At 33.8% G+C, this 25,083-nt stretch overlaps 3 protein-coding genes and 1 pseudogene across 5 annotated transcripts in view; all 4 read right to left on the bottom strand.

Annotated features, from left to right (window-relative positions):
* LOC132188762 (cyclic nucleotide-gated ion channel 1-like) overlaps positions 1–4,374 on the bottom strand; it is a 40,222-nt gene extending 35,848 nt beyond the window's left edge. Inside the window, exons 1-2 of one of the 2 annotated variants that reach the window (XM_059603296.1) lie at positions 3,839–4,358; positions 1,710–1,773 (exon numbers count right to left, since the gene is read on the bottom strand). In XM_059603296.1, the coding sequence (XP_059459279.1) occupies positions 1,710–1,738 (29 nt within the window). In that variant the 5' untranslated portion in view covers positions 1,739–1,773; positions 3,839–4,358. Of the gene's footprint in view, positions 1–1,709; positions 1,774–3,838 lie in introns of both variants that reach the window. The other variant, XM_059603297.1, reaches the window with a different exon arrangement.
* A 3,808-nt stretch (positions 4,375–8,182) lies between these two features.
* On the bottom strand, positions 8,183–12,034 carry LOC132187029 (proteasome subunit beta type-1). Its single transcript, XM_059601181.1, has 7 exons — positions 11,862–12,034; positions 11,647–11,754; positions 10,630–10,711; positions 9,024–9,153; positions 8,786–8,928; positions 8,612–8,698; positions 8,183–8,526 (listed from the first exon to the last, which is right to left on the bottom strand). The coding sequence occupies exons 1-7, from the start codon at positions 11,906–11,908 to the stop codon at positions 8,452–8,454; spliced, it is 672 nt and encodes a 223-aa protein (XP_059457164.1). The 5' UTR covers positions 11,909–12,034; the 3' UTR covers positions 8,183–8,451.
* Positions 12,035–14,225: 2,191 nt separating this feature from the next.
* On the bottom strand, positions 14,226–20,610 carry LOC132187155 (uncharacterized). 2 transcript variants are annotated; one of them, XM_059601356.1, is made up of 9 exons: positions 20,173–20,610; positions 18,812–18,998; positions 17,874–18,029; positions 17,624–17,729; positions 17,187–17,369; positions 16,475–16,640; positions 15,797–16,122; positions 15,186–15,275; positions 14,226–14,708 (listed from the first exon to the last, which is right to left on the bottom strand). In XM_059601356.1, the coding sequence occupies exons 2-9, from the start codon at positions 18,824–18,826 to the stop codon at positions 14,641–14,643; spliced, it is 1,110 nt and encodes a 369-aa protein (XP_059457339.1). In that variant the 5' UTR covers positions 18,827–18,998; positions 20,173–20,610; the 3' UTR covers positions 14,226–14,640. The 2 variants fall into 2 exon arrangements, with proteins under 2 accessions (XP_059457339.1, XP_059457340.1); XM_059601357.1 differs by having other exon boundaries at positions 18,812–18,962.
* LOC132188919 (U2 spliceosomal RNA) lies at positions 15,487–15,592 on the bottom strand (annotated as a pseudogene).
* Positions 20,611–25,083: the final 4,473 nt, after the last annotated feature.

The following is a 25,083-nucleotide window of genomic DNA, read 5'->3' as shown; positions in this document are numbered from 1 at the left end:
AATAAGGAGGGAGGATTGGGTATCAGAAATTTAATGATGTTCAACCGTGCACTTTTAGGGAAATAGTTGTGGCGCTATGGGGTTTGAGAGAGATGCTTGGTGGAGAGTGGCGGTAGATTCGAAGTATGGGAGCTTATGGGGTAGGTGGTGCTCTCTTGAGCCTGGAGGAGCTTATGGGGTGGGGTTATGGAAGAATATCAGAAAAGGGTGGGAGACTCTCAAAGGCTTTACTAGACATGCGGTGGGGGATGGAATGAGGATTAGCTTTTGGCATGACTTGTGGTGTGGAGATTTGGTTCTCAAGGTAGCCTTTCCAGTTTTATATGGAATAGCTTGTGAGAAGAATGCTTCAGTTGCGGCTAATATGAAGATGTTGGGAAGTTCAAATCAGTGGAATGTGAGTTTCACTAGAGAGGCAAATGATTGGGAGTTGGAAGTCTTTGCGTCCTTTCTTCAGGTATTGCATTCAGTCAGAGTGAGACAATGGTGTGAAGATAGATTATGGTGGATTTCTTTCAAAAGAGGTCTTTTAAAGGTTAAGGCCCTCTTTTTTCTTTGGCTTGCAATGAGGGTAGGAGATTCCCTTGGAAAAGTGTGTGGCAGACACAGGCTCCTTCGAGAGCAACTTTTTTTGTTTGGTCGGCGACTCTAGACAAAATTCTGACCTTAGATAATCTCAAGAAGCATCACGTCATTGTGATAAACAAGTTTTGTATGTGCAAGAAGAGTGAGGAGACGGTGGATCATCTCCTTCTTCATTGTGAGGTTGCTTCTGCTCTGTGGTATGTCATCTTTATTCGCTTTGGGATGGCCTGGGTGATGCCTAGACTAGTAGCTGATCTGCTAACCTATTGGTGGTCTTCGAGGAGGAGGAGGAGTGCGGTGGTATGGAAGATGGTGCCTACTTGTCTTTTTTGGTGTTTATGGCAGGAAAGGAACAATAGGTGCTTTGAGGACTTGGAGAGGTCTTTAGAGGACATTTTATCCTCTTGTTTTCACACTTTGTATTTTTGGACCATGGCACATATGTCCTCGTTGTCGATTAGTTATGATGATTTCCTTGCTCACTTTTATTTTTCTAGTTAGATGATCATTTTGTATACTCTTTGTGTATCTTGGGGCACCTTACGCTTTTAATAAGACGGGTTATTACTTACAAAAAAAAAAAATGATAATTTTTCTGACTGAAAAGAAAAAAGTGTTTTTTTTACTTTGGGGTGTTTGGAACTTAATTTGGTGTTCTGTGTAGACGAATCACCCACTCTTACAAAATAAAGTACATCACATGAGATTATTAGTCATGAACAGTGGGAGCAATATAATTGTCTAAGTTTGGGTAATTAAATATACAGATAACCACTTAAGATGAACGGTTATTTTATTTCACCAAATATTGTATCCCTTGATGGAAGGAAGCAATGTTAAATAAATTGGGTAAGGGTCTTGGTCTATCTATATAAATAAGTCTGTGATATCCATCATTCACAAGATGAATGTGAGAAACAAATAGGCCAAAAACTTTTATCTAGCACTCTCCAAAATATTTTGTGAGGGTTTTAGAATTGCAAATTTATGGTTCTAAGATTGCAAATGCAACAAAGTCTGTGTAAAGAGGTAACAGAGAGATGCTGTTAAAATTGTGTGAGAGAAAGATACAATCAAAGCAGATGAAATCATAGCAACAAATGGGGACTGTTGAACAAACTAACCTTACAAACTTAAGTCGCTTGGAGTTCATAACTTCAGCCAATTAGATGTCTACTATGAAAAGCCCTGCAGAAGTACAAGTTAAAATTTGGAATTATGTACGCTGAAAACTATTAGGGAGATTGATACCAAAAGCTTAAGTCTATGGGTTTGAGCCCAATAATACTATATTAATCACTCACAATTCTTGTAAATTTTCAATATGGGACTCTAATCTTTTAAACTCACACATATACTCAACAAAAACATAAAAAAATATATATATATACAAAATGGTTCATAACTTCATGCTAGGTAATGTAAAGGCCGAAAGGAAAGTGTAAGACTTACGATTTTGTGACTAACATCAACAATCAACATGTATGACTTATTGTGCCCTCTTTGAAAAAAAAAAAAAAAAACATGTATGACTTATTGAGAGCATGAACTAATATATCTATCTACGCGTAGTTTAAGGGCATATTTGAGATTGCGTTTGAGTGGCCTAAAAGTACATTTAACACTTAAACAGTCCGTTTGAAGAAAAAAAAATACTCATTTAGTAAAAAAATTAAAAGCATTTTTAACGGTCCAAAAAGCCTAAAAATGGCCAAAACGTACTTTTAACAAAAGCTAAAAAATGAAGCTTTTGCCAAAAAAAAAACTTTTTTTGACTTAAAAGCTCGATTTCTCTAACGCAATCCCAAACAAATTCTAAGAATCGAGCCTTCAAAACGGGTAATTAACATGACTTCATCACTTTCTACTACACCTAATTAACCCTATTTATATGTACAGTCAGCGGTAGAAATTAATTAGAAAATAAGTCATTGTTACCTTTTTTTTCTTTTTCTAAAAGTCATTGTTACTTAATAGTCCTACCAGTGTGTTATTCTGTTAATACTCAATACTCCTAAATGTGACAGATAATTTAATCGTTGGAATTATATAAGTCAAACAGTACTGAAACACGATATCTGTACTAAATAAACAAAAAAATATTCAACTTCTGTTTGGTTGCAGAAAAAAAGAGGAAGAAAAAAAAATTACTTTCATCCATATTTCAAGTGAGAAAATGGAAAACAAAAAATCCAAAGAACCAAACAGAAAAACAAGCAAATTCAACTTTCTGTTTGTTTGTTTGCTGAGAAAGGTGAAAGAAAATAAAAATTAAAAAGTCATACTATTTATCTACTTATGTTGCATGCTATCCAGAAAAATAATAAAATTTATATTAAAAATGAAAAATGAAAAACCCACCTCTACTAAGGCCAAATTTTTGAACCAAACTCAACGGTCTTGCTCCAGGGGCGGAACCAGGATTTTGAGTGAGGGGGGACGATTTTTTTTTTTTTCTAATTAAATGGGTAGACCGGAGAAATTAATTGTGGCTATCTTACCAAGGTGTGACCATAGTAACACCTACCAAACTTATATAATACATAGATACATATGATGAGATATAATTTCATAGTAAATCACAAGTCATTTTGTTGGATTGTATTATAATTCTTATTACCACTAACAAGTGAAAGAATGCCAAATAAATTAATGAATTAAAACTCATCAAATTAACCAACAATGAAAGCTAAAAATAAAACTTGTATAATTTTTCTACATCAAAATACAATAAATACTTATTCAAAATCTTAATCTCATGGCATTACAAACACACATTAACATACATTATTAGCAATATAAACTAAGCACAATCTATATGGTTCAAGAAAAATTGTACATTTGAGCGTGAATTGTTTCTCCTAACAAATTGCCCTAACCCCTAAAGCTCCCAACAATAATGCTAGTCTGAGACAAGCCAAAACAATGCTGCAACCAACAATAATAAAGATAACCCAAATTTTAATATTATGAAATCTCAAATTAGATAAGTCAAAATGTTAGTTTTAATCTTTAACAACTAAGCCATACAGCCCACAGCTACTAGTAACTATTAACTAAAATATCTAGAAGTATAAGATTTTTATTAGAATTTTATTATAATTCTTAATACCACTAACAAGTGAAAGAATGCTAAATAAATTTATTAATTAAAACCCATCAAATTAACCAACAAAACAAAATTAACCAACAAAGTAACAAATTAACAATGCATTTAAGCCACAAAGCCACAAAGACAAGGATTTAAAGGAACCTTCAAGAGATGAGATGAGACAAACAGCCTGAACAATTATTTGTTGAGAATGAGGTGAACGCTGAATAGCAAGACTTCGTTCATATGAATTTGGGGGGGGAGTAACAAATTAACAGCAACTCAGCAAGACTTCATGCAGCAGCGGTGCAGCCTGAGAGAGATAAGAGACTGGTCCGAGAGAGAGAGAGAGAGAATTTGAGAAAAAAAAAAAAAAAAAAACTCTTCCGAGAGAGATAGTCTGGTGAGAGAGAGATCTTTTTTTTTTTTAATGGAGAAAGAGAGTTTGAGAGAAGAGAAAGTCTGGTGAGACAGAGAGAAAGATTGTTTGAGAGAAGAGAAAGTCTCTGGTGAGCGAGTTTTTTTTTTATTTAATCGAGAAAGCCTTTGTTGAAGTCTAGAAGATGGGACATTCGCCCCTAATCGAGAAAGTCTGGGGAGTAAAAAATTATTTTGGGGGGACATCTTTTTTAATTTGGGAGTAGAAATTTGTAAATTTTGGGATAAATATATAAAATAAGCCTACTTCAGAAAATATTTCAAAAACCTGTGATACTAGTAGGTCCGCCCCTGTCTTGCTCTCTGGGATTAGTTTTCTTTCCTTTTCCCACGGTCCCACCGTTTCTCATCAACCAAACAGACAGAGAACAAAAGAGCTTATCTGGCCTTGCTTGCAGAGTTGCTTTCATGGACGATCAGAAACAAGAAGAATAGACTAATTAATGACTTGAGGGAGAGGTTTCGTAGAGAAAAATGCAGAGCCCTGGAAAGAAAGTTCGCGGAGAGAGTCTCCATTAATGGCAGTAACTGTCAGCTGGTCTCCCTCAAAGAGATCGAGCTTGAGATAAGAAGGAGTAATACTACTCTTCTGCACCCTCATTTGCCTACTTATTTCATTCCGGAAAATGTACAATATTTTAAGTGATTTTTTTTTTTTTTTAAAGTGATTGATATAAAATATTATTTAAAACACATGAGGTTAGTTTATATAAAATGATTATAATAAATAAATAAGAAAAATACCCCTTTTGGAATAATAATTAAGTTTGAAAAATAGTATTACTCAATAAAAAAAAATTTATTTCATATTATAATTAATACTTCCATCCCATCATTCTCTTAATATATTGATACGATATTAATTAAATTTATTTATTTTTCTTTTAGCAAGAACAAATTCAATAATAGATCAGAAATGTCATGTTCAGCACAGTGAGAGGAAGACTCGGGTCAGACAAACAATTCATCCAACAAAAAAAAAAAGAAGACTCGGGTCAACCCAAGCCAGACTCGGGTCAATTTACGTATTGGCTTCCGTGTTAATTACCTCCACGGCTCCACGCACCTTCACCATCCTAAACTTGTGGACATGCTAGGAAGCCTTTTTGTAAGTAAGAACTTGTGGACATGCAGTGCTCTACTTATTTGCAAAATATCTGAATGCCCAAGATTTTACTATCTTTTACTTTCTTACCCGCTTTAGCAAATTTTACTCACTAAAATAACTAAAAGTATATATATATATTTTAACTATCCATTTTTTTAAAGCACACTTAAACGGCCTCACTATTTTAACTATCAATTTTTATTATTTCATTTAAATTTTCTTTTTCAAATACTTCTTTATATATTTTTTACTTTTTCAAAGAATATAGAAGGAGATAATTTACATTATTTCTTATTCATTTAGTGAGTAAATAGTACTCACGAGCATTTCTTGTAGCCTCACCAAAATCATTTTTTTGGTTATTTTGGTGAAGCAATTTAACAAAAGTGATTAAAATCCTCCATTTTTTAGCCTCACCATTTAAACCAAAAATAAATGGTAAGTGAACAGTCCTCACTACATTTGCAAGATTTCTAGATTTTGCTGCTGTGTGCTCTTCTTTTATATCATTCTAAGTTCTAACATTATTTTATACAGGAATTTTGACAGCAATGTTCATGAATTTGATTATGAAAATCATTCCAATGAGAAGAATACTAAGAAGAGAGAGAGACGCAGGAGAATTTGGAAGCTGTGAACATGAAGAATGAATATCAGAAAGTATCATGCTTTTGCACGGTGATGACAAGGGTGATTTTAAACGAAATTTTACAAATAAAAGAAAGTGCTCTGATTGACGGTTAGCAGTTAGAAGGTGGTTAATAAAAACCACATTTTTCACCCCTAATAAAAAGTAAGAATAATGATTTTTAAATAAAATAAATAAATAATATAAATGTTAAAATAAATATAAAATAATTAATATTTAAATTTAAGAAAAATGCCCCACTTAAACTTATTGCCTTGGCCCTTAGGCCCCAAAATCTATCGAGTCACCTTGAGTGAAGTTTCCTCTAATATTTACAATTTTACATTTGGTTCACTGGCTGTGGATAACCAAATACAAAAGCATGTGTAATTTTAACTACTTTTTTTTTTTAATGAGTATTTAATTTTAATTAATTAAAATAGATAAGAAAGGGCACTTCGCAACAGCAGATGATTCTCCAAACTTTAAGCTTGAAGATGTGATAGTGATGAGTTCGTGGTTCTGTCTCAATCTCGTACTATAAACTTCACAAAAATGAGAAGATCGAGTGATTCAATAGACTTTAATTCGAATACTATTCGTTGAAATAAAGGCATCCATAACTAGAAGGTGGGCCTGGTGTATTAATTAATTAATAGATATTACGTCTATCTTCTCAATTATTTCCCAGAAAATTTAAAAATAAATAAATAAATAAGCCCATACCAAAAAGTGGTCTTTTGCAGCATCCAATCATTTGTGATACTTCAATCATTTAAGAAAATTATAAAAAAACAAAATGAAAACAAACACAGCAAATCAAAGTGAAAAAAATACCAAAAATACCCCTGGCCGCTGAACCCAACATACCCACGGCGTGGGTCGCGAGACCTACCGGAAAATGCAAAACCAACCTCAAAAATCGATTTTAATGTCTTAAAACTTATTTTTTGATTCAAAACTAAATCTTAGAAGGAAATGTTAACCCTTTAAGGATTTTATCACCCTCAAGCCGCTGCCGTGACTCAGCCATGAATCACGGCCAGCGTTTCAGCAGAAGGAAGAAGAAGAAAGAAGAAGAAACGGGAGAAGAGTTGTCGGCATGAAGGAAGAAATGGGAGAGAAGAAGAAATGGAAGGAAGAAGAAGAAATAAGAAAAAATCAGTGTTTTAGGCTATAGAATAATTTTGTGCATTTTTTTTATGTGTCAATCTCTTATTGGGGGCTGCAAAAGTGATATTTTGCAGCCCATCCGCAAAATAAACTAACATTTTTTTCTCCAAAAAATAAAATAAACTTATTGTTAAAATAATTTTTATTCTTATCCCTTTTCAGTGATGGACGTAAGTTTTGTTTTATTATTTTAGAATTCAGTGATGGACGTAGTTGGTCAGTTAAGATGAACTTTTCTTTTCTTGGAAATCTAATCGATATAAAACGTTAGACTTTGATTTTTTTCCTTCTCTCCCTACTTACAAGCAATCAAATGGAGGGTTGTGCTACCAATCTAATTGCTTGAGATTTTGTTCTATGGGTTTCTTTATTTTTCCTCTACTTATCAGGGAGGAATGGGGCCAGTATAGGCTTTCTCCCCCTCCCCCCCAAATTCACCTAAAAAAAAAAAGGTTTATTGGCCTCTATCCACTAAAGTTTTTGGTCCTTAACCCCTATTCATAGTAATCTCTGCCTCCATCCCTAGAGGTATGAGAATGGTATTGAAGATGAGTATGAAGATAGTTTTATCAATGATACGTTCTCCCATTTCCTATGGTGGAGGTTTTTTTAAAAAAATAATAATAATAACAATAAATAAAAAATAAATAAAATAAAATTGCAAGATTTTTTCATGTAGGATATTAAAGCTAGCTATACTCCCTGTTATGCCATTTGTGTGGATAAACCAGGCAGGGTGGATAATGTGTATGTTTCATTTGTTTTATGGTAGTTTCTACATTATTGTCAGGAATGATGGACTCATATGCAAGTAGTCTTCGGCTTTTGATCATGGTTGAAGTAAAATTATATGTGGTATTTTGGTTAGATGATTTGAGAGAGAGCTTCGCATAAAAACCATTAGCCCGAAGTGCTTAGCATTCATTTTTTCAAGAAAATATATTCAGATTAAACATTTTTTTACACAAGTCAAATAGGGCTGCTGGGCTGGTTATGACGATAAGAATTGTGTAAAGTAATATCGTTCGATTATTGGACCAGATCAGATCTTGGTACATCTCTACCTGATCTCATTACATTCTAAGTAACATAGAGATCCCTCTTGTGTCAATGCAAGAATAATGTCACTTTCAAAATTATCATTGGGCTTAGTGTCCCACTTTAATGGAAGGCAGATTTTGACAGCAATGTTCATGAATTTCATTATGAAAATCATTCCAATGAGAAGAATACTAAGAAGAGAAAGAGACAGGAGAATTTGGAAGCTGTGAACATGAAGAATGAATGTCAGAAAGTATCATGCTTTTTTGCGGTGATGACAAGGGTGATTGTGCTCTAAATAACCACCATGGCAATATCATCAAAGGCCATTTCATACAATTTCAACATTCTGCTTTGAAGCCAAGAACAACAATTTCAGGACAGAAATCAGTCTTTCCTGAGTTCAATGTATTCACGTCGAATACCTTCAGCATTTAGGACGACAATTTCAAGCTTGTCTCCCTGTAGAACATCCATGACTTGTTAAAAAAGAGACATAGAAGAACCTCTCACAGATGGGCAGAATTGTAGAGAACCAGAAACTTACAGTGTATATATCCCTCTCAGTTGCAGATGCAAAAACAGTTTTAACCAAATCAACTGCTTCTGATTCAGAAAGTGGTGTCACAGCATCCTAAAGGTCACATATTAAAATCAGGCATATGTAACATATAGATGCTGAAGAAAATACATATAACCATAATTTAAGTCAGCAACACACCAGGGCCGGCAATAAGAGAGGGCTGGGAGACTTCAGCTGGTTATCCAGAAAGGGCATGATGAGTGTGGAGCCAGAACCTTGGGAACTATATCCAACTCTCTCATAGGAACCAACAGCATCATATGTGAAGACACAACCCTTTCCTGTAGTTTTCGAATTAAGCCCAAAAAAGAAAAAAAAGGTGTGTCAATAAAAAGAAAGGGCATGAAAATGACATTTAAAGCTTGTGGTAGTTTACCTTCACTGTCAAGGCCACCTAGAACGTTGAAGGAATAATATGGAAAGAAACGTTTATAGTAGAGGGTGTTAGAGAGCAGTTGACCCATAGCAGGGCAGCTCATCTGCTTGTTGTGTTGTTGCTGATAGATCTTTATACAAGAAAGAATATCAGTGAGATTAGGCATGAGTTCAATTTCATGCTCCAAATTTATATCCAATAAAATAATGAAAACAGAAATGAGAATCAAAAACTTCAAACCGGCCATACAGGACCAACATGTGTTTTTACAAAAAATAAATTTAATAGAAAACATTTCCCCTTTTCTTAAATTATATACCAATTAACAAAAACATACAGGAAGATGGAGTAAAAAAAAATCTTAAAAATTTGCATCTAAATGTGGGAAACGGCATACATGAGAAATGTTCAAAGGCCCGTTGATTCCAACCCAACTTACAGACCTCAACATCAAGACATAAGCACTTTCATTAAGAAAAGTGTCCATGTTTCATCAAACTGAATGCTAGTGAGTTATTTGTGACATTAAAAAGCAAATATCCTAGAGCAAGATATATATATATATATATCATAGGTTACACAAAAAATAAGGATTGCTATATAGTATATACCAGCTCATCACAAAATAATCTAAAGTAACCCCAATAAAAGATCTTGTTATTAGCATCCAGAACTAGGGCTGGCAAAACAAGTACCTGGTACGTACCTGTTTATTCTACGCATGCCTTTTTATAATAAGATTTTAGATTAGATGCATGAATTATCTAAAACCTTATTATAAAAAAACATGCATAAAATAAATAGGTACCTACCAGGTACCTGTTTTGCTAGCCGACCAGAACCCTTTTCTGAATTATTACACACTGCACATTTTTTTTCTCAGCAATAGATATAGCTATCAAAGGCTTATACTTTCTACATCAATTGTAGATTGTAAGAGCCTCCATCCAATAACACCCGAGTGACCACAATAACCAAAACTCAGCTTTTCCTCATTCTAAAATAATACTCTAAAAGGTTCACACATGCAGCAATACAATTTTGAACTTATTCATAGAATTTGCAAAATGCATGACTCAGCTGTCCCTGCTTACACAAAGCAGTATAACTAGGACTTTATCATGAGCCATCTGCTATAAAAAGATACACTTTATATTACTAAAGGTCTACAACAAACTAAATTATTCTTTAGTGCTCCCTGCTTCTCATAGGAGAAATCTCCAGCATTAACTCTTATCTGACATGCAGAGAAACATTTCCCCCCATCTCTTCCCATATAGCAATCCTATTATATTGCATTCTCCTTCGGACAAAGAACCACAAAGTTTAAAAAGATGCAAAAGGAAGCCATTCAACAATCGAAAACAAACAAGAAGCCAAAGCTATAAACAAATAATAGTTTTGTGATATTAAAATGATAAACAAATTGCCCATGCTTTGAAATGACTTACAAACATATCTAATTGACAAAGCAAAGAGACGTCTATAGATATGAAACTAGCAAAAATCAGATTAAGCCCACTCAATCTAGCATGCTTCAACCAATGTACTTCTTGCAAAAGATATATTAACAGCCAGTATAAAATTAGATATTTTGAAACCTCACCAAGTGCCTAGCTGCCAAGACCTTTTGTAAAGCTTTCACATCAGCTTGAAAACCAGAAGACGCCATTACGCATTTGTCCGCTCTGCAAGGTCAAGGGAAAGAAAAATGTTAGACATCACCCAATTATATCAGAACTCTGACAATTGATCTACAGCCTCTCTCCAAGTCCATAAGCATTAGAACAATGCTATCAGATGCAAAGAATCCGCAAAATTAGAGCAAAATGACAACAAAGGGCTAATTCAAAGTCACTAAGAAACAAACAGAAGAAAAGTTTACTTCAGTCATGTGTCACTCATTGAAAAACACATATCACACTACTTATATATCCCCACAAACTTACATTTAACACACCAAATAAGCTTATTTAACAGCATTGTCCTAACAGAGCGTTTAGAAGCTATCAAGGTGGTTGAATGTAAAGGCAAAACTATCATGTACTGCTACAATACATTAGGTATTTCTTTCAATACTAAGCAATCAACCACAAATCCACACCAAAATTCTAGGCAGAGCAATAGAATAGTCTAGTCATATGTATTTCTACGAGTCTGGCAAAACATGAAAGCCAAAGAATTAATCTCGCTGTAATATATTCACTGGAGTTAAAACTAGCAAACTTACCTATTCTGTGAATTGTATATAACTTTCCCTTTCCAAACTTTTCTTCTTGCAGGTTGACTGCTAAAATTCCTATACTATATAACCTACTCTGAAAATCACATTAATCATACTTCCAATTATTTGTCACCCAACATCCAATTATGATTAAGGAAACTGTAATGCAAGATTTTCCACTAAATATTGTGCCGACCCAAAATTTGAAATTTGTTCTTCAACGAGATTGATAATCGATGCTTGATAATCGATGCAATCCGACTCATGAGGGAACCAATACAATATTAAAGCTGAAAACAAACCCCCAACGACAAAACCACCTAAACTTAACAAAACATTAAGAAATGATAAAATATATATATATATATATATATATATATATAAGGGCAAAGGGCGTACAGTTTGCAGATTTTGGAGTAATCGCGGGTGAGAATACTGTAACCAGTGGACATGCGAGTATCGGCCGCAACAACGCAATAATCGGCTCCGGCAATTGCAACGCAGGATCTGCAAATAACAAGCACATACACAACAAACTATAACATCCAAAAAAAATAAAAAATAAAAGTGCCAAACAAAATTGAACAAGGTATAAATAGATCTAGAGAGAATACCCGCCATTGTTGTCGTAAGGAGACCAGTTAGCTTGCTGCTTGGTCATGGTTAGTTGTGTTATGACTTCCGATGTACGCGGTGGAGCAGTATGGCGGCGAGGGGGGTGTGTTGGGTTCGGAAGCTGCGAGAAGTTTGTGAACACGAGAAAAGGAATTAGAGTCGAAGGAAAATGAACGGTTAGGATGAGGCTTGAGATTTGAACGGTGGGGGGACAGAGAGACATTGCAAGTGGGAAACATCTGCGTTGAGCTAATCAGCGTGCAGTGAAGTGATGCGTTTTGTGTAATTGTAAGCTGTGCGTTTAATGTGTTTTGTAAAGCTGTAATAAACGGTGCGTTTTGCTGTAATAAGCAAGATATGTTAGAATTCAGGTGTAAGAGGATTCATAATGGAGTAACCAAATTTTTATGCAAAATGGTTTCTCAAAAGTCATTTTGTCTAAATTAACTAATAAATTTTTAAAGGTCTCTTACATCTGATTAGCTATATTTTTATCTATATCATTTAAATATTATTTTTTTTACAACTTATTGATTCTATCTTTATTTCTTTTATAAAATTTGTATTTCACTCTTTGTTTTTTCAATGGTAATTTGTTTAGCACAATAATTTTTCAAATAATCATTTTTGTAACTATAATATTTTTGAAATAGTTGTATTTTATGATAATTATATTTTTCAATGGTTATATTTTTCAAATGTCGTATTTGCCAACGTTAGGTATGAAGACTATATTCTCATAGTAATGTCAATCATATTTATGAAATATCTTTTTATTAAAAATTGTGAAAAAAATATTCTCATAATGATCCCTTGAAAAGTGAAAAAATTTTTGAAAAAAAGAGAAAACAAGTGAACGAAACAATAAAAAATAAAATGGCTCCCCTTGACTTGAAAAGTACTCTTACATGTAGCATGTTTTTTTTTGGCTAATCCAATCAAATATCCATTTTAAAAAAATAAAAATAAAAATTTATGGCTAATCCAATGTGAGTGGTTTTTTTACAAATTTGATTAGTCATTTTAAATAAAAGCACTATTTGACTCCTCCATTGTGAATGCTCTAAAATGTGGTTATAGATGATAGATGGTTAGTTCGGGTGGGGTTGATGAAACCCAAATATCCCCCTGAATGTCCCGCTTGCCTGGCCATTGTAGCTGCAGCCTACACTCTGCAGTGGTGATTCTTTCTTTGCATGTCATATGGAAGGAGTGGCTCGGGAACTCCTAATTTAGCTAAAAAGGTATTTCAATTGAATCTCTCATTCCCCCTCTTGTGTAAGCATATAAAAAAACAATTATAATTTATAGTTGAGTTTTTTATAAAGTCCAATTAATTTCCTTCTTCTTAAAAACATTTTCCTTTTCTTATGCTTTCTAAAATTTATTCTTGTTACATACATACATGGATGACTCATAGAATAATGTTAGATATCACATTTTCATTCAAATGAAAAAGGTTTTTCCTTTACGCTTTTGTGGGGACCCCTTCCACTCATTGCAAAGGTAAAACCTTTCCATGATGAAAATGTGGTACTTACCATTAATCTTAATTCATAAAAGCCAAGATAAATGGTCCAATCAGCCTTATGCACCATTCACTCAAGAATTTGACTTCACATGAAGAGATTATCTACAACGAGTAATCCTACTTTTTAGCTCATTTATTTCACTTGATTTGACGTGATATGTTTTAAATAATTTTCTTTTTATTTGTTATAAGGAAAAATGTATTTTGAGTCAATTGGATTTGGAGTTTTGGTAAATAGCTCCCTTTTTAAAGTGATTAATCACTCCTGGCATAAGAAAAGAACAAAACGCAAAATAGTTTGTGCCTTTAGAAAGGTTGACAAAATTCATTGATGTGCAGCATGTGCTACACCAACTCTAATCAAAGTGTGACAATTGTCACTTACAATACAAATTTTAAAAATTACAAAAAAAAAATGATTGTATACCACTAGTTAGAAGATGGAAAAATGGCTTCTTTTCTTTCTTTTTTTTTTTTCTTTTTTTTTCTTTTTTTTTTAAAAAGGGGTGGTTAGCCATGTGATTTGAAGTGGCTGAGCTACTTTGATGGTTGGCCAAGTCACCCCTGAAACACATGGGGTCGATTGGCCACCCCAATTATTCAAATAAACAGTAAAGATTGCAAGATTATGAGAGAATTCACCGACAATGGTAGAAGCAAACATTCGTCTTGCCTTGCAATCTTCACCATTTATTTAATCATCGGATGCAAGTCAGATCCATACTGAATACCAGTTGTGAAGGAAAATACTGAAGAAACCAAACATAGTAGCAGACTGAAATATGTTAAATGGCAAACATGGTAGCCGCCCATTCCACAGATAATAAACAAATTGAGTGAATAACTAAATGCAAGTTATTATCTGTTTTTAGTATAAGAATTCAATCCAACCTGGTTGGTATGTCAGGTAGAACATGGGAAATGGTAGCATAACTGTGGCTTAAAACAGCAATATCCCAACAATGTAGCCAAATACAAGATTACAGATAAATATGGTCCTCAACTTTCTAGATGATAAAAGTTTTCTGAAAGGGTTATTACAAGAAAATCATAACTTGTATTTGCATGACTACTTTCCCACTTGCACGCTAATGTAGAGTAAACTAGCTAACTACAATGCTCAAATGTTCAAATTTGTTAATAACAAAACCCCAGAATGGCAAGTAAATGAATGTCAAATTCTTATTCATTAATCCAAACTTTATCCTATCCTAACAAGACTAAAGTGAAACAGGATGCCCTCACCTTTAGGGTTTCTCCTCATCTGATTGAGAGCATGGTGGTCCAGGGACAGAATCAACAAAGAACTCCTCCACTGAAATGAGGTAAAGCAATTAGCGTACAACAAGCAACATGGAGATGACACGTTCAAATTTTAATCACAGAAATCATGGGAGCATTAGGGCACACTTGGACACCCCATTAAACAATTGATATGTGTTACTGCCCATAAACCGAACTTGAAAGAGAACAATAAAATGTACTCGGATACAGAATTTACTAATATTCAGAGTACATCAACCTTGACGAAAATGCAAGCCAGTGTCTGGTCAAACCATGTTTTGAGAGTATGACAAAAGAACTTTCCTTTTCTTGCATGGACACACACACGGTGGATATTGCAATGAATCAATACACCTTTTTGCACACCTCTGATGCTCAAGTTCTATCCAATTGTCATTTAGACATCTATGTATCTTCGAAATGGATAATATGGATCATGTTTGTCCATCACTAATCACCCCAACCATTATAGAAGAACATCAGAAACAAGATATGTAATTTCCATTACCTATATCCTCTTGCTCAGGAGAATCAAGCAAAATTTCTGAGTCTGATGGCAAGAAGGGAGAGCCAGGATAATTACCCAAGGCTCCTAAATCTGCAAAGGGTTGAAGGCAATGGATTAAAAAAAGCATGACGAGAACCAGAACAGGCTATACAGTATTTAGATAAACAAAAGTATATCCATCCATGCATGAAGGATTCTCTTGCCATAATAAAAGAGTAATTATGCTACTCACAAGATATTATATCGTTAATGAGCTAGTATCAAGAAGCAATGCTCAAAAATGTGTATCAATCAATTCCACAATGACTTTATGCTCCTCATTTTTTTTTTTTTTTTTTGATAAGTGATATTAAACTGATAAGAACAGATACTGCACTTGATCTTAGCCAAAAGGCCGAGAAAGGTATATTAAACTGACTTTATGCTCCTCATAAAAGGAAGAGAATAATGCAGAGGTCAGATTACTTCAAGAATCTCTAATTTTAGTTGGTACAATTTCCTGCTTTCTTTTAAGAGAAGCTTCATTGCGTTCCTTTTTTATTTCCTAATGTATATTTTGTTCAACTTGTAAGTGCAACCATTTACAGACATAAAGATGAGCTACAACTTACCTCCTAAGTTCGACAAATCTGCTGTTAGATCTGATAAACTGAAATTCCACTGGATCTGATCAAGTGATCTGAAAGAATCCCTGGAATTTCCAGCCCCACCATCCGGTGCTAGTTGCAATCCTACCGAACTCGCCACATCTGATGTAAATGCTGTATCAAGTGCTGATGTGTCTACTCCAATCCCTGATATTTCTGATGCAGTGAAGGGGAAATGGCCACTGGACGCCACTGATGTAGGACTCACAGGCATCTCTGACATGGATGACATAGTGCCGTTTGGTGGAATAATAGGAGCCACATCAGCAGCACTGTTCTCCATCACCATACTACAAGAAGGACAAAAGCTCATTAGCATGACTTCTATCAAGAAAAACAACTTATTTTAGAAAGAAGGAAAACTGGGATTAAGTTTTCATTTATCCAATAAAAAATCCATACATACTGTGTGCAACATTGAGACACATGTAAAGAGGAAAAAATAAACAAAGGATACGAACATGTGACATGAATTACAGATGTAAACAGATCATTGCATCATATGAAACTAATAGTTCATTGGTCAAAAGATTTGAACTTCAAAGAATACAAATAAATTGAAATGCATAGCAAACTACAATAAGTTCTGTCACTAAAATAAGTAGTCAATGATAAATGACTTGAAGATCAAGAAGGTCTCACTCATTCCCAGAGTTCATCCGAATGGGATGAAAATTGCTGGGTGCAGGGACACCATTAACCACATGACAGCTTGATATTCCACAGCCCATCGGATCAAGATGGGGTTGACCTGCTGCCGAAATTGAAGGTTGCTGTAGCACGGGGTATCCCATAGGTAAGTTGTTAACTGCACTGCAAACAAGTGGCATTGAATAACAATGACAACAATAATAGAAGAATGGCACATAAGAAGTGTCTAGCTTAGAACCTTTTGCAACACTGAATTTCCATTGATGAAAAAGCTCCATATGAAATCATCAGAACCCACACTTTCAAGTCCAAAGAAACTTTTTAAACCAAAATCCTAAGGAAGCATAATTCGATACTAAAATGAAGAAAATCCAATGGGAATCCCCTTTTATCCACCACATATTCAGGAAAAAGAAGTAAAAAGAAACAGGCACTAGCACCACAAAGTTTCCTGTAAAGGAAAGAACCTTTCAAAAATAGTATGTAGAGGATAACCGTTAACACAAGTATCTACCATAATAGGAACTTATTTGAGAAGCCCGAAATAGATAGTCATCAACCAGCAGTCAATTGGTTGGTGTCAGAAACTTCAGAAAGTGGATATACAGAAATAGTCCAAAACCTCACTGTTTACTTTTGCATTGATATAATACTGGTAATTTGTGCTCTAAAACAACCATATGATTGCAAGCTGAAAACTTACCAGGCATGGGATGAATCCCATTCTGTATAGGGGCCAAAGGAACCTTGGGAGCTACCGGATACTTCGTCAGATGATACTGATGCTCAAGCAGATGATTGAACAGGAGGATTTGTTTCTTCAACTTTAGCCTTATATAATAGGCCCTGAAAAAATCAGCATTTTCTTCTTCCAACTTCTGCCATACTGAATGAAATAAATAACAAATAGATAAGACTATCAGATTAAGGTGCTGCTTAATATCTAAGGAAAAACAAAATCAAATATAATACTCCTTTTCTTATTTCAAAACACAAAATTACGAAGAGTGATAGCAATATCTCTATTTCAACTTTTCCACTTCATTCACTGTTTTGAGTATATCTATTATAATTAAAAATTATTACTATGACATATAAACAGCAACTTGAAGGCTTATAAATAGGTTTCATGCTGCCTACCAAGAGTTGTGAATCCAGGATCTATCCTTGCACGAGTCAAGAGGGTTTTAACCACCTCCTCTCTATTCATATACAACTGTAGACACCGCTCTATTAGATTCTGGACCTACAACAGCCATTTTGTAGAATTTATCAACACAAAGATGAGAAAGAGATCAGTTGTGAACCATATCAAGAAAATCGGAATAAAAAAAATGAAAAATAAAAAGCTATATATATATATATATATATTAGGAATGGGTTGTCTTACAAGTTCAATATCTTGGCGTGAAACTTTTTTGCCATCATTGCTTGAAGTAGATACTGAAGCTGAATCTGTTACAGGAGCCTCAGTTGTGTGATTGTTTGGTTGGTCATCTTGAGACTCATGTGAAACCTGGGTTGAGGATTGTATTTCTTGTTTGCTCTGTGAATCCATAGAAGTTCTTTTCATTTTAGTGACAAGATATCTTGAATGCCAGTACTATTAGAAAATCAGGCACAGAAATGCACCACTATTAAGGTTGAAAAGCAAAAGGCAGCTCTCTTTGATTTTTGCAAGGCCAAGTTGATTGATTTTCGTTTCTGATAACAAGTCAGTAAACTGTTTGCCATAATTTCTTATTTACCATATTATGGATGTGTAAAAAGTACATGGATTAATAGAAATTTGTAAATCTAATAAAAACATCATGCTTAACATCCAACTCATCAAGTTATCATACCATATAAATTTAAATAAACTACATCTACTAGCACACCAAGCATGCATGTCCTCCACATGGACATAATTTGCTGAAGCTACAATGGTGTTTCAGAGTTCTGGTGGTGACTGGGGGACAACAATGTGGAAGTACTGGTGGTACCAAATCAATCACCATAGTTCATCATAACAAAGTATCATGGAGGTCTGACTGTAGTTACAAATTTCGCACATCACTCATTTGACACTAAATGATTGTGACATTATTTGGCAACATAATATGAACTACAAAGTGATAGAACTAGTGAATATGAGATTTGAGAAGCAGTGCAAGTATTGATTTGAGCACAAGAGAAGGGGGGGAATCTGGGGGTGGCACTATGATTGCATACAAAATTGACAACTAAAAACTCCATTGAAAAGAAAAAAATAGTAGTAAAAATAAGAATGAGATTTGCATGCTAAAATCCATAGAGGGAAGCTTTAAGGTGTTATATGAGCATAACCTGCATAGTCTTCATTCTAGCTGAATGCAGGCTGACAACATCTCTTCAAATAGCTCAGGTATTCCCGACTGCAGCTAAGGCTGTCTGAATCACTGAGGACAAGGTGTGGGCATGTATATCTAAATCTCTGACAAATTGAGGCAGGTTTCAACTGACAATCATAAGATGAACCACTTGGATGAGCACACTACAACCCCTCAAAATGAAAACACAAATCATCATGAGTTTACCTACATAAAACAAGTTCTCTTCTACTAACAAAATTACATTGACCCAGAATATGGTGCATTTAGATTGTATAGTTCTCCAACAATGAAAGTCATATATCCGTAGATACAAACACCAAAAAAAAAAAAAAAGGAATGCCCTTGGCTGTTGCCGAATCCTCATTTGGATTTTTTTCTCATAATGGGTTCTTTGTGAATAATTAACAATGGAAAACATGAAAATTATGATGTCTTTTATCTACCATCTGATCAGAGGGAAAGATGTATAACATTAGTGTGGTAGTGACAAACATACATACGCATAAACTGGTTCATATAGAAAATTTACAATTCAAAAATAAACTCAAACAATTCAAATACTAAAAATACAACAATCTGACCACATCAATTAGAAACAGCCATTTTCAGGTGGATAAAGGTTGGAACAACTTTCATCACAATTCTCCAATATTCTAACACACAATAAAGCACATATTTGGCAGTTGATTTCCACCCTCAACGAACCTAATAAGCATTAATGCTCTGCAAATTGTTAGCAAAGAAAATCCCAAATTAGTTCCTTCTGGAAAATTTGGACTGCGTAATGCAACAGAATTTTTTTTTTTTCCATAATTCTACCTTGAAAATGTCTTTCCTATCCATCTCTGGTACAATGAAACATGCTCTATGTCATGTAACTCCTCAGACACTACACAGTTATGTTTTCAGTTTTAATAATTCGATTCTTTTTTTTTTTTTTTTTTGACAAATGATAGAAGTACTCATAGTCCTCTAATACATAAATCTCCACAAATCCAACGCCAACGGTGGATCGAACTTCAGCCGCAAGGCCATCGTTCAAATAATACAATATCAAAAACAGCAACTATGTACATCACAACCAAGACCAAGACAAACAAAAGAAAAGAAAATCACAAAATGAAACCAACCAGATCTCAATGACATCCATGAAAATATTGCTATTTACACATCACACACTTAGATAACCATGAAAAACACAAAATAAATCAATTAATTAATTAATTAATTAAGAGTTCTAAGTACCTCAAATTCACAACTCAAACTTACTAAACAGAAACAAAAAAGCAAAAGTATAAGAAAGGAAAAAAGGTATGAAGATCTGACAAATATTACCTCCAACCCACTTCTTAAATCTCCAACAACAGCGAAGAGAACACTTTATTTCGACGAATTTAGCGACCCAGCTGAATATTCAACGAATATCAAGTACGGACGAAGCTCCAGCTTAACATAAATTTCAAGAAATGGAATTTGGAAACTCAAAGGATGGACTGTAACAGAGAGTTCAAGGACTGTTTACCAAAATCCTCCATTGACGCTGAAATGCAGAAAGGTTTACAGTGATATTTGAAGAAGGGAATGATATTTACACCACAACAAAGGCTAGAAAGAAGAACGAGTGGAATTTTTTCTGAGTCAATTGAAATTGTTGCGAGCCTTGCTGTGATATTACAGGAAGCTTGAGAGAGAGAGAGAGAGAGAGAGAGAGACTCTGAAACAGAAACAGAGGGAAATGAAATAAAAAAATAAAAAATAAAAATCTCACCAAACTGAGACTGTCTTTTCCTTTGCTTTTATACTTTCTAGTTTCTATATTTTTTTTTTTCTTTTCTGGGAAATTTTGAAGTAAACAAAATTCCGACACGGCTAAATCGGCTTCATCGCGGTTTCGGCTTCGACAGAGCGCATCTGAACCGTAGGACTTCTAGCTTCTGTCTTAATAAGTCATCACGAGACTTGCGTGATGGGATGGTCCCGATCGTCTTATTAATTTGGAATAATTATGTAAATCCGAAATTAATTTTTTTAAAACAAACATAAAAATAAATCTATAAATGTGCCATTTTAAATTACTCCATAAATTTCAAAATTATACTTTTTAATTAATCTCTTTGTGTGCTTTTCCTTCAATTTAATAACGTGTGTGTATGTATATATATATATATATATATATATATGTGTGTGTGTGTGTGTGTGTGTGTGTGTGTTGGTAAAAGGGGGTGTGTACGAGAAAATGTGAAGGCTTTTTCAAAGAAAAGCCGTAGCTTTCGGTGGATGATATTCTAATGGAGTCAAATGAGACAAGAAGAATAGAAGATGGATAGATCTAGGTTGCCTTGAGGTGTTTTTGGTGAAAAATCAAAGGTGGGAAAAAAAAAGGTTATGAACTTTTTTGTTAGATTGTAAAAATGTCTATTTTTAGGCATTTAACAGTGTTAAACTAATAAATAGTGGTTTTTAAGGTTTTAGAGCCTTTGGAGGCTCTATAGGAAGTAAAAATGTAGATTTTTGAAAGTAGGAATGTAAATTTTTGAACGTAGGAGACGGTGAATATTTTACCGTTTTGACATTGTGCGAACTGTTAAATTGATGTCATTCAGGCAATGGTCAAGACTATTCTAACACATACTAGAAGTTTGCCCCTAGAGGTAACTTAATCAGCTGGAAACCATGCCTTATGAAGTAGAAATTACTAGTTTGAATATCTCATCTTCCTCTTGTGTGAACGTGTCAAAAAACAGATATTAGAAGTCTGAACCAACGTAACGATTTCTACCACTTGAACAATGCTTAGACATAATACAGACAAAACTAGAGTTTACTTGGTGCTTGGTAGACAAGGTTTTTACACCTTAGAAATCCAATCAATCATAAAATACATTGCAAGCGAGGGAAACAAGTACTTTGAGCTTCACGAAAGGTGAGTAAACTCAAGTAAAACCCTGAATAATGATTTTTTTTAGTATGCTCATTTTAATATAAAATGTGCATCTTTTGTATTGTCATGAAATGCTTTGTGACTTGACATTGTGAACTTTGAGCTTTTTAGTTAAAGCTAAATTAATTTTACAAAATGAAGAACTTTGTGACTCTCAATGCTAGTTTTACATTCATGAAAAATGAAATAATAATACACTTATTATAACATAGCTACCTTTGTTAAATAATGTGAAATTTATTGTAAAATAAATTTATAGCATATGCATACTAGACTATACAAATTAACCTTATGCCCCAATTGTTTTTAGGAGTAAGTTTTACCCTAGATCCGAAGGCTTTTGTGTTCAGCACAACCATCAACAAGGTGGGACACCCTTTGCTACTTCTTTAGTTTAAACATAAATTTTCACTATTACAAAATATCCAAAATTCAAATATGACAAGAAAATAATTCAATAGCTAGCATCAATGAAATGTATTCAAATTTACGGTTGGGAAAAGAAGTTCCTATAATTTTTTTAAAAAAAAATAAATAAAAAAAAAAAAAAACAAAGGGTGTCTCGTTTCTGGCCAACTTGGGAGTGGCCGAACCACTTCTCAGATGGCCATGGGGTGGTTTGATAACCACCCCCCTCTGACTTGCGCTCTTGGGCTAATCAAGCAATCCAAGGGTTTTTTCTTCGGTTTTTAGTTGTTAGATTTTTTATTTATTTTTATTGGGAACATTGTGGCCATCCAAAGTTTATGTGAGATATTATAATTAGGTAGCAGCTTGAGATGAATCAAAATCAATTGTTAGACACTATATATATATATATATATATATATATATATATATATATATCAATGGTTAGATGGACAAAAATAAAATCAATATGCTTATTTTTCTTTGTGATTACGGAAAATTTCCCATCCTGAATGGACTTTGGTTGCAAGTTGCAACTACCCAATAGGAAAATACCTGCAGGCAGAGATATAGGTCATTATGACAACCTCAGTTGTAGAAAAGGGTTGCTCTGAATCAGGCAAATTATGAGGTGCATTTGCTCACATTTCTTTATCAGGGAGTGTAAGAAAATGACAAGAGTCGTATAATGCAAATCCAACTTCTGACCTGCACAGCATACTGAATAATTGTTATTATCATATTACTTTTCTTTGGTTTCAGGCCCACTCACACTGTGGTCCACCTTCCAAAAATGTTTATCCCATCTGCATCCTTCACTAAAATCGGATCTTCTAGATATTATTTTGAGTGTACACTCATTTTCTTGCGCCTATAGGAGACTTATACTCCAATAAAGACATATCTTATATTCAATAGTAATTTTAAAAGTTATTTTTTGTGTAAAAAAGTGAGTAAATATAACATTACTTTTACTTAGGATTGTAATTGAGCCGAGCCAAATCAAGTTTGAACATTTCAGAACTGGCTCGTTTAAGGAGTAAACAAGCAAAACTTCAAAACCTGTGTTCGAACTCAGCTCATTAGACACAAACTTTGGCTCGAGCTCTCCAAATACACTGTGGCAAGCATAATTGGGCTTGGCTCTGACTCAAACTCGAGCTGGAACCAAATTCTTCAAAAGTTTGCTTACATAAGAGATAGAGACGAGGTGAGATCAAGTTACTAAAAATCGTACAATGTGAGATAGCAGCAGCAAGCAAGAGAGAGAGAGAGAGAGGCAGACATGTCTAAATTAGGGTTAATTGTGAAGGAATGTATAAGAAAATGCTGAAAAATTAAAATTAGGAAAAAGTAAAGGTTGCGGTGGACAACTTGAAGGAGAGCTTGAGTATTCAAAGACCACGTGTTAAGAGATAACAAATGAAAAGGAGTTAAATTGAATTAACTCACTTGTATAATGTATAATGTGATTCTCACGTGTATTTTGAAATACGCGAGTTTTGCCTAGCTTTACATGAGTAGCATATTAAATTAATTAATATTCAATTTGGTATATTAAATTAATATTCATTTAAAATAATATGAGTATTTCAATCAATTTAATAAATTGAATTATATATAATTCTTTTAATTCAGTTTAGAAACAACCCAAACCAAGGTTGTAAAGCAAAGCAGCATCCTCCGAGTATTACAGTTTTTCTTTTAGTGTGTATATGATATATTCGCATCTAGAATGCTTAGAAATTTTAAATAATTACTTATATTGTTTTTTTTTTTTTTAATTGACGATAAATGATACATGTTAATCAAATAACTCAATAGTCTCCTAATTTCAAAATTCCAATTAATATGACCTTTATAATCATAAAATGTAATATCTTACACAACAAAAAATTGGATAAAATAAAATAAATTCATAATTCATAGCTGATAAACTGATAAAGTTTGAAATTCTCCCCATGCTTTAATGGAGGCTTTAGAATTTGTAAGCTGGCTCGTGACGGCTCACGAGCCAAGCATGCACTGACATGACCTGACATGTCACCAAATTTAAGGCATTAAATGAAACGATTTAAATAATTAAGCACCAAAAAAGAGCAAATTAGATTAATGGAAATGTACCAAAAAAAAAAAAAAAGATTAATGGAAATGTTCCAATCAACCGACGACACGTATGACATTTTTGTTTCCATGTACGAGAAGAGTGAGTCACACACACATATCTTGACAATTTTGTCAACGTGGCGGCCAGTCATGCTAGGCTGAAGGAAGTACACGTGTCAGAAATGTAGCGGCGGATCGTGGCGTGCGAATGGCCGTTTATAGCATTTGGGCTGTGGGGTCAAATATAAGGAAAAGAAAAAGGAACGACTTTCAAAATTCCCGCTAAGATTGATATCTTCGGCGTTTGTTCCCTTCCTCGCTTCTGAAAGGCCTTCCTCAACTTGTCCCACTACGATGGGATGGCCCATAATTTTCTTTTTGATATTCATATACTTGATTAATTATTGAAAAACTACATTAAACATTTCTTCTACTTCATGTTATTTTATAAAATATTATTAAATTGGTTCTTAGACTCATATCAAATTAATCCTTAAGAGTAACAAAATTATTGAATTGCAACTACTACAATTGTTGATGAAAACAAAGATGTTGCAGCTAGAGTAGTTGATTGTGGTCGCCATTTCAAGCATATTTGTTTGGTAAAAAATTATAAAATTATTTTTTTTAATTTTTTTTTTAAAAAAAATAAAAATAATCAAACGCTCTTTTAAGAATAACTTAAAAATAAAGTTTTTTTCTTAAAATCTCATTTTAAGTTTAAAAGTTTTATTTTCTAACGCAATTTCAAACATGTTCTTAGGTAGGCCAACATCTCTCTTTTTTATTTT

Source organism: Corylus avellana, chromosome ca7 (genome assembly GCF_901000735.1).
Source record: "Corylus avellana chromosome ca7, CavTom2PMs-1.0".
Taxonomy (NCBI): domain Eukaryota; kingdom Viridiplantae; phylum Streptophyta; class Magnoliopsida; order Fagales; family Betulaceae; genus Corylus; species Corylus avellana.
The sequence above is the reverse complement of the archived record's forward strand: the minus strand, read 5'-3'. Positions and strand labels throughout refer to the sequence as shown.

What these genes read in the sequence shown, in the direction of transcription:
- LOC132187155 (XM_059601356.1), bottom strand. An exon ending in CACGCCAAGATATTGAACTT is followed by an intron (nt 17,730 to 17,873) that starts GTAAGACAACCC and finishes TGGCTGTTGTAG; the next exon opens with GTCCAGAATCTAATAGAGCG. An exon ending in CGGATGAACTCTGGGAATGA is followed by an intron (nt 16,123 to 16,474) that starts GTGAGACCTTCT and finishes TCCTTCTTGTAG; the next exon opens with TATGGTGATGGAGAACAGTG.
- LOC132187029 (XM_059601181.1), bottom strand. Translation starts at nt 11,908, where the DNA reads ATGACCAAGCAGCAAGCTAACTGGTCTCCTTACGACAACAATGGCGG. An exon ending in CCTTACGACAACAATGGCGG is followed by an intron (nt 11,755 to 11,861) that starts GTATTCTCTCTA and finishes TGTTATTTGCAG; the next exon opens with ATCCTGCGTTGCAATTGCCG. An exon ending in CTGAGAGGGATATATACACT is followed by an intron (nt 8,527 to 8,611) that starts GTAAGTTTCTGG and finishes GATGTTCTACAG; the next exon opens with GGAGACAAGCTTGAAATTGT.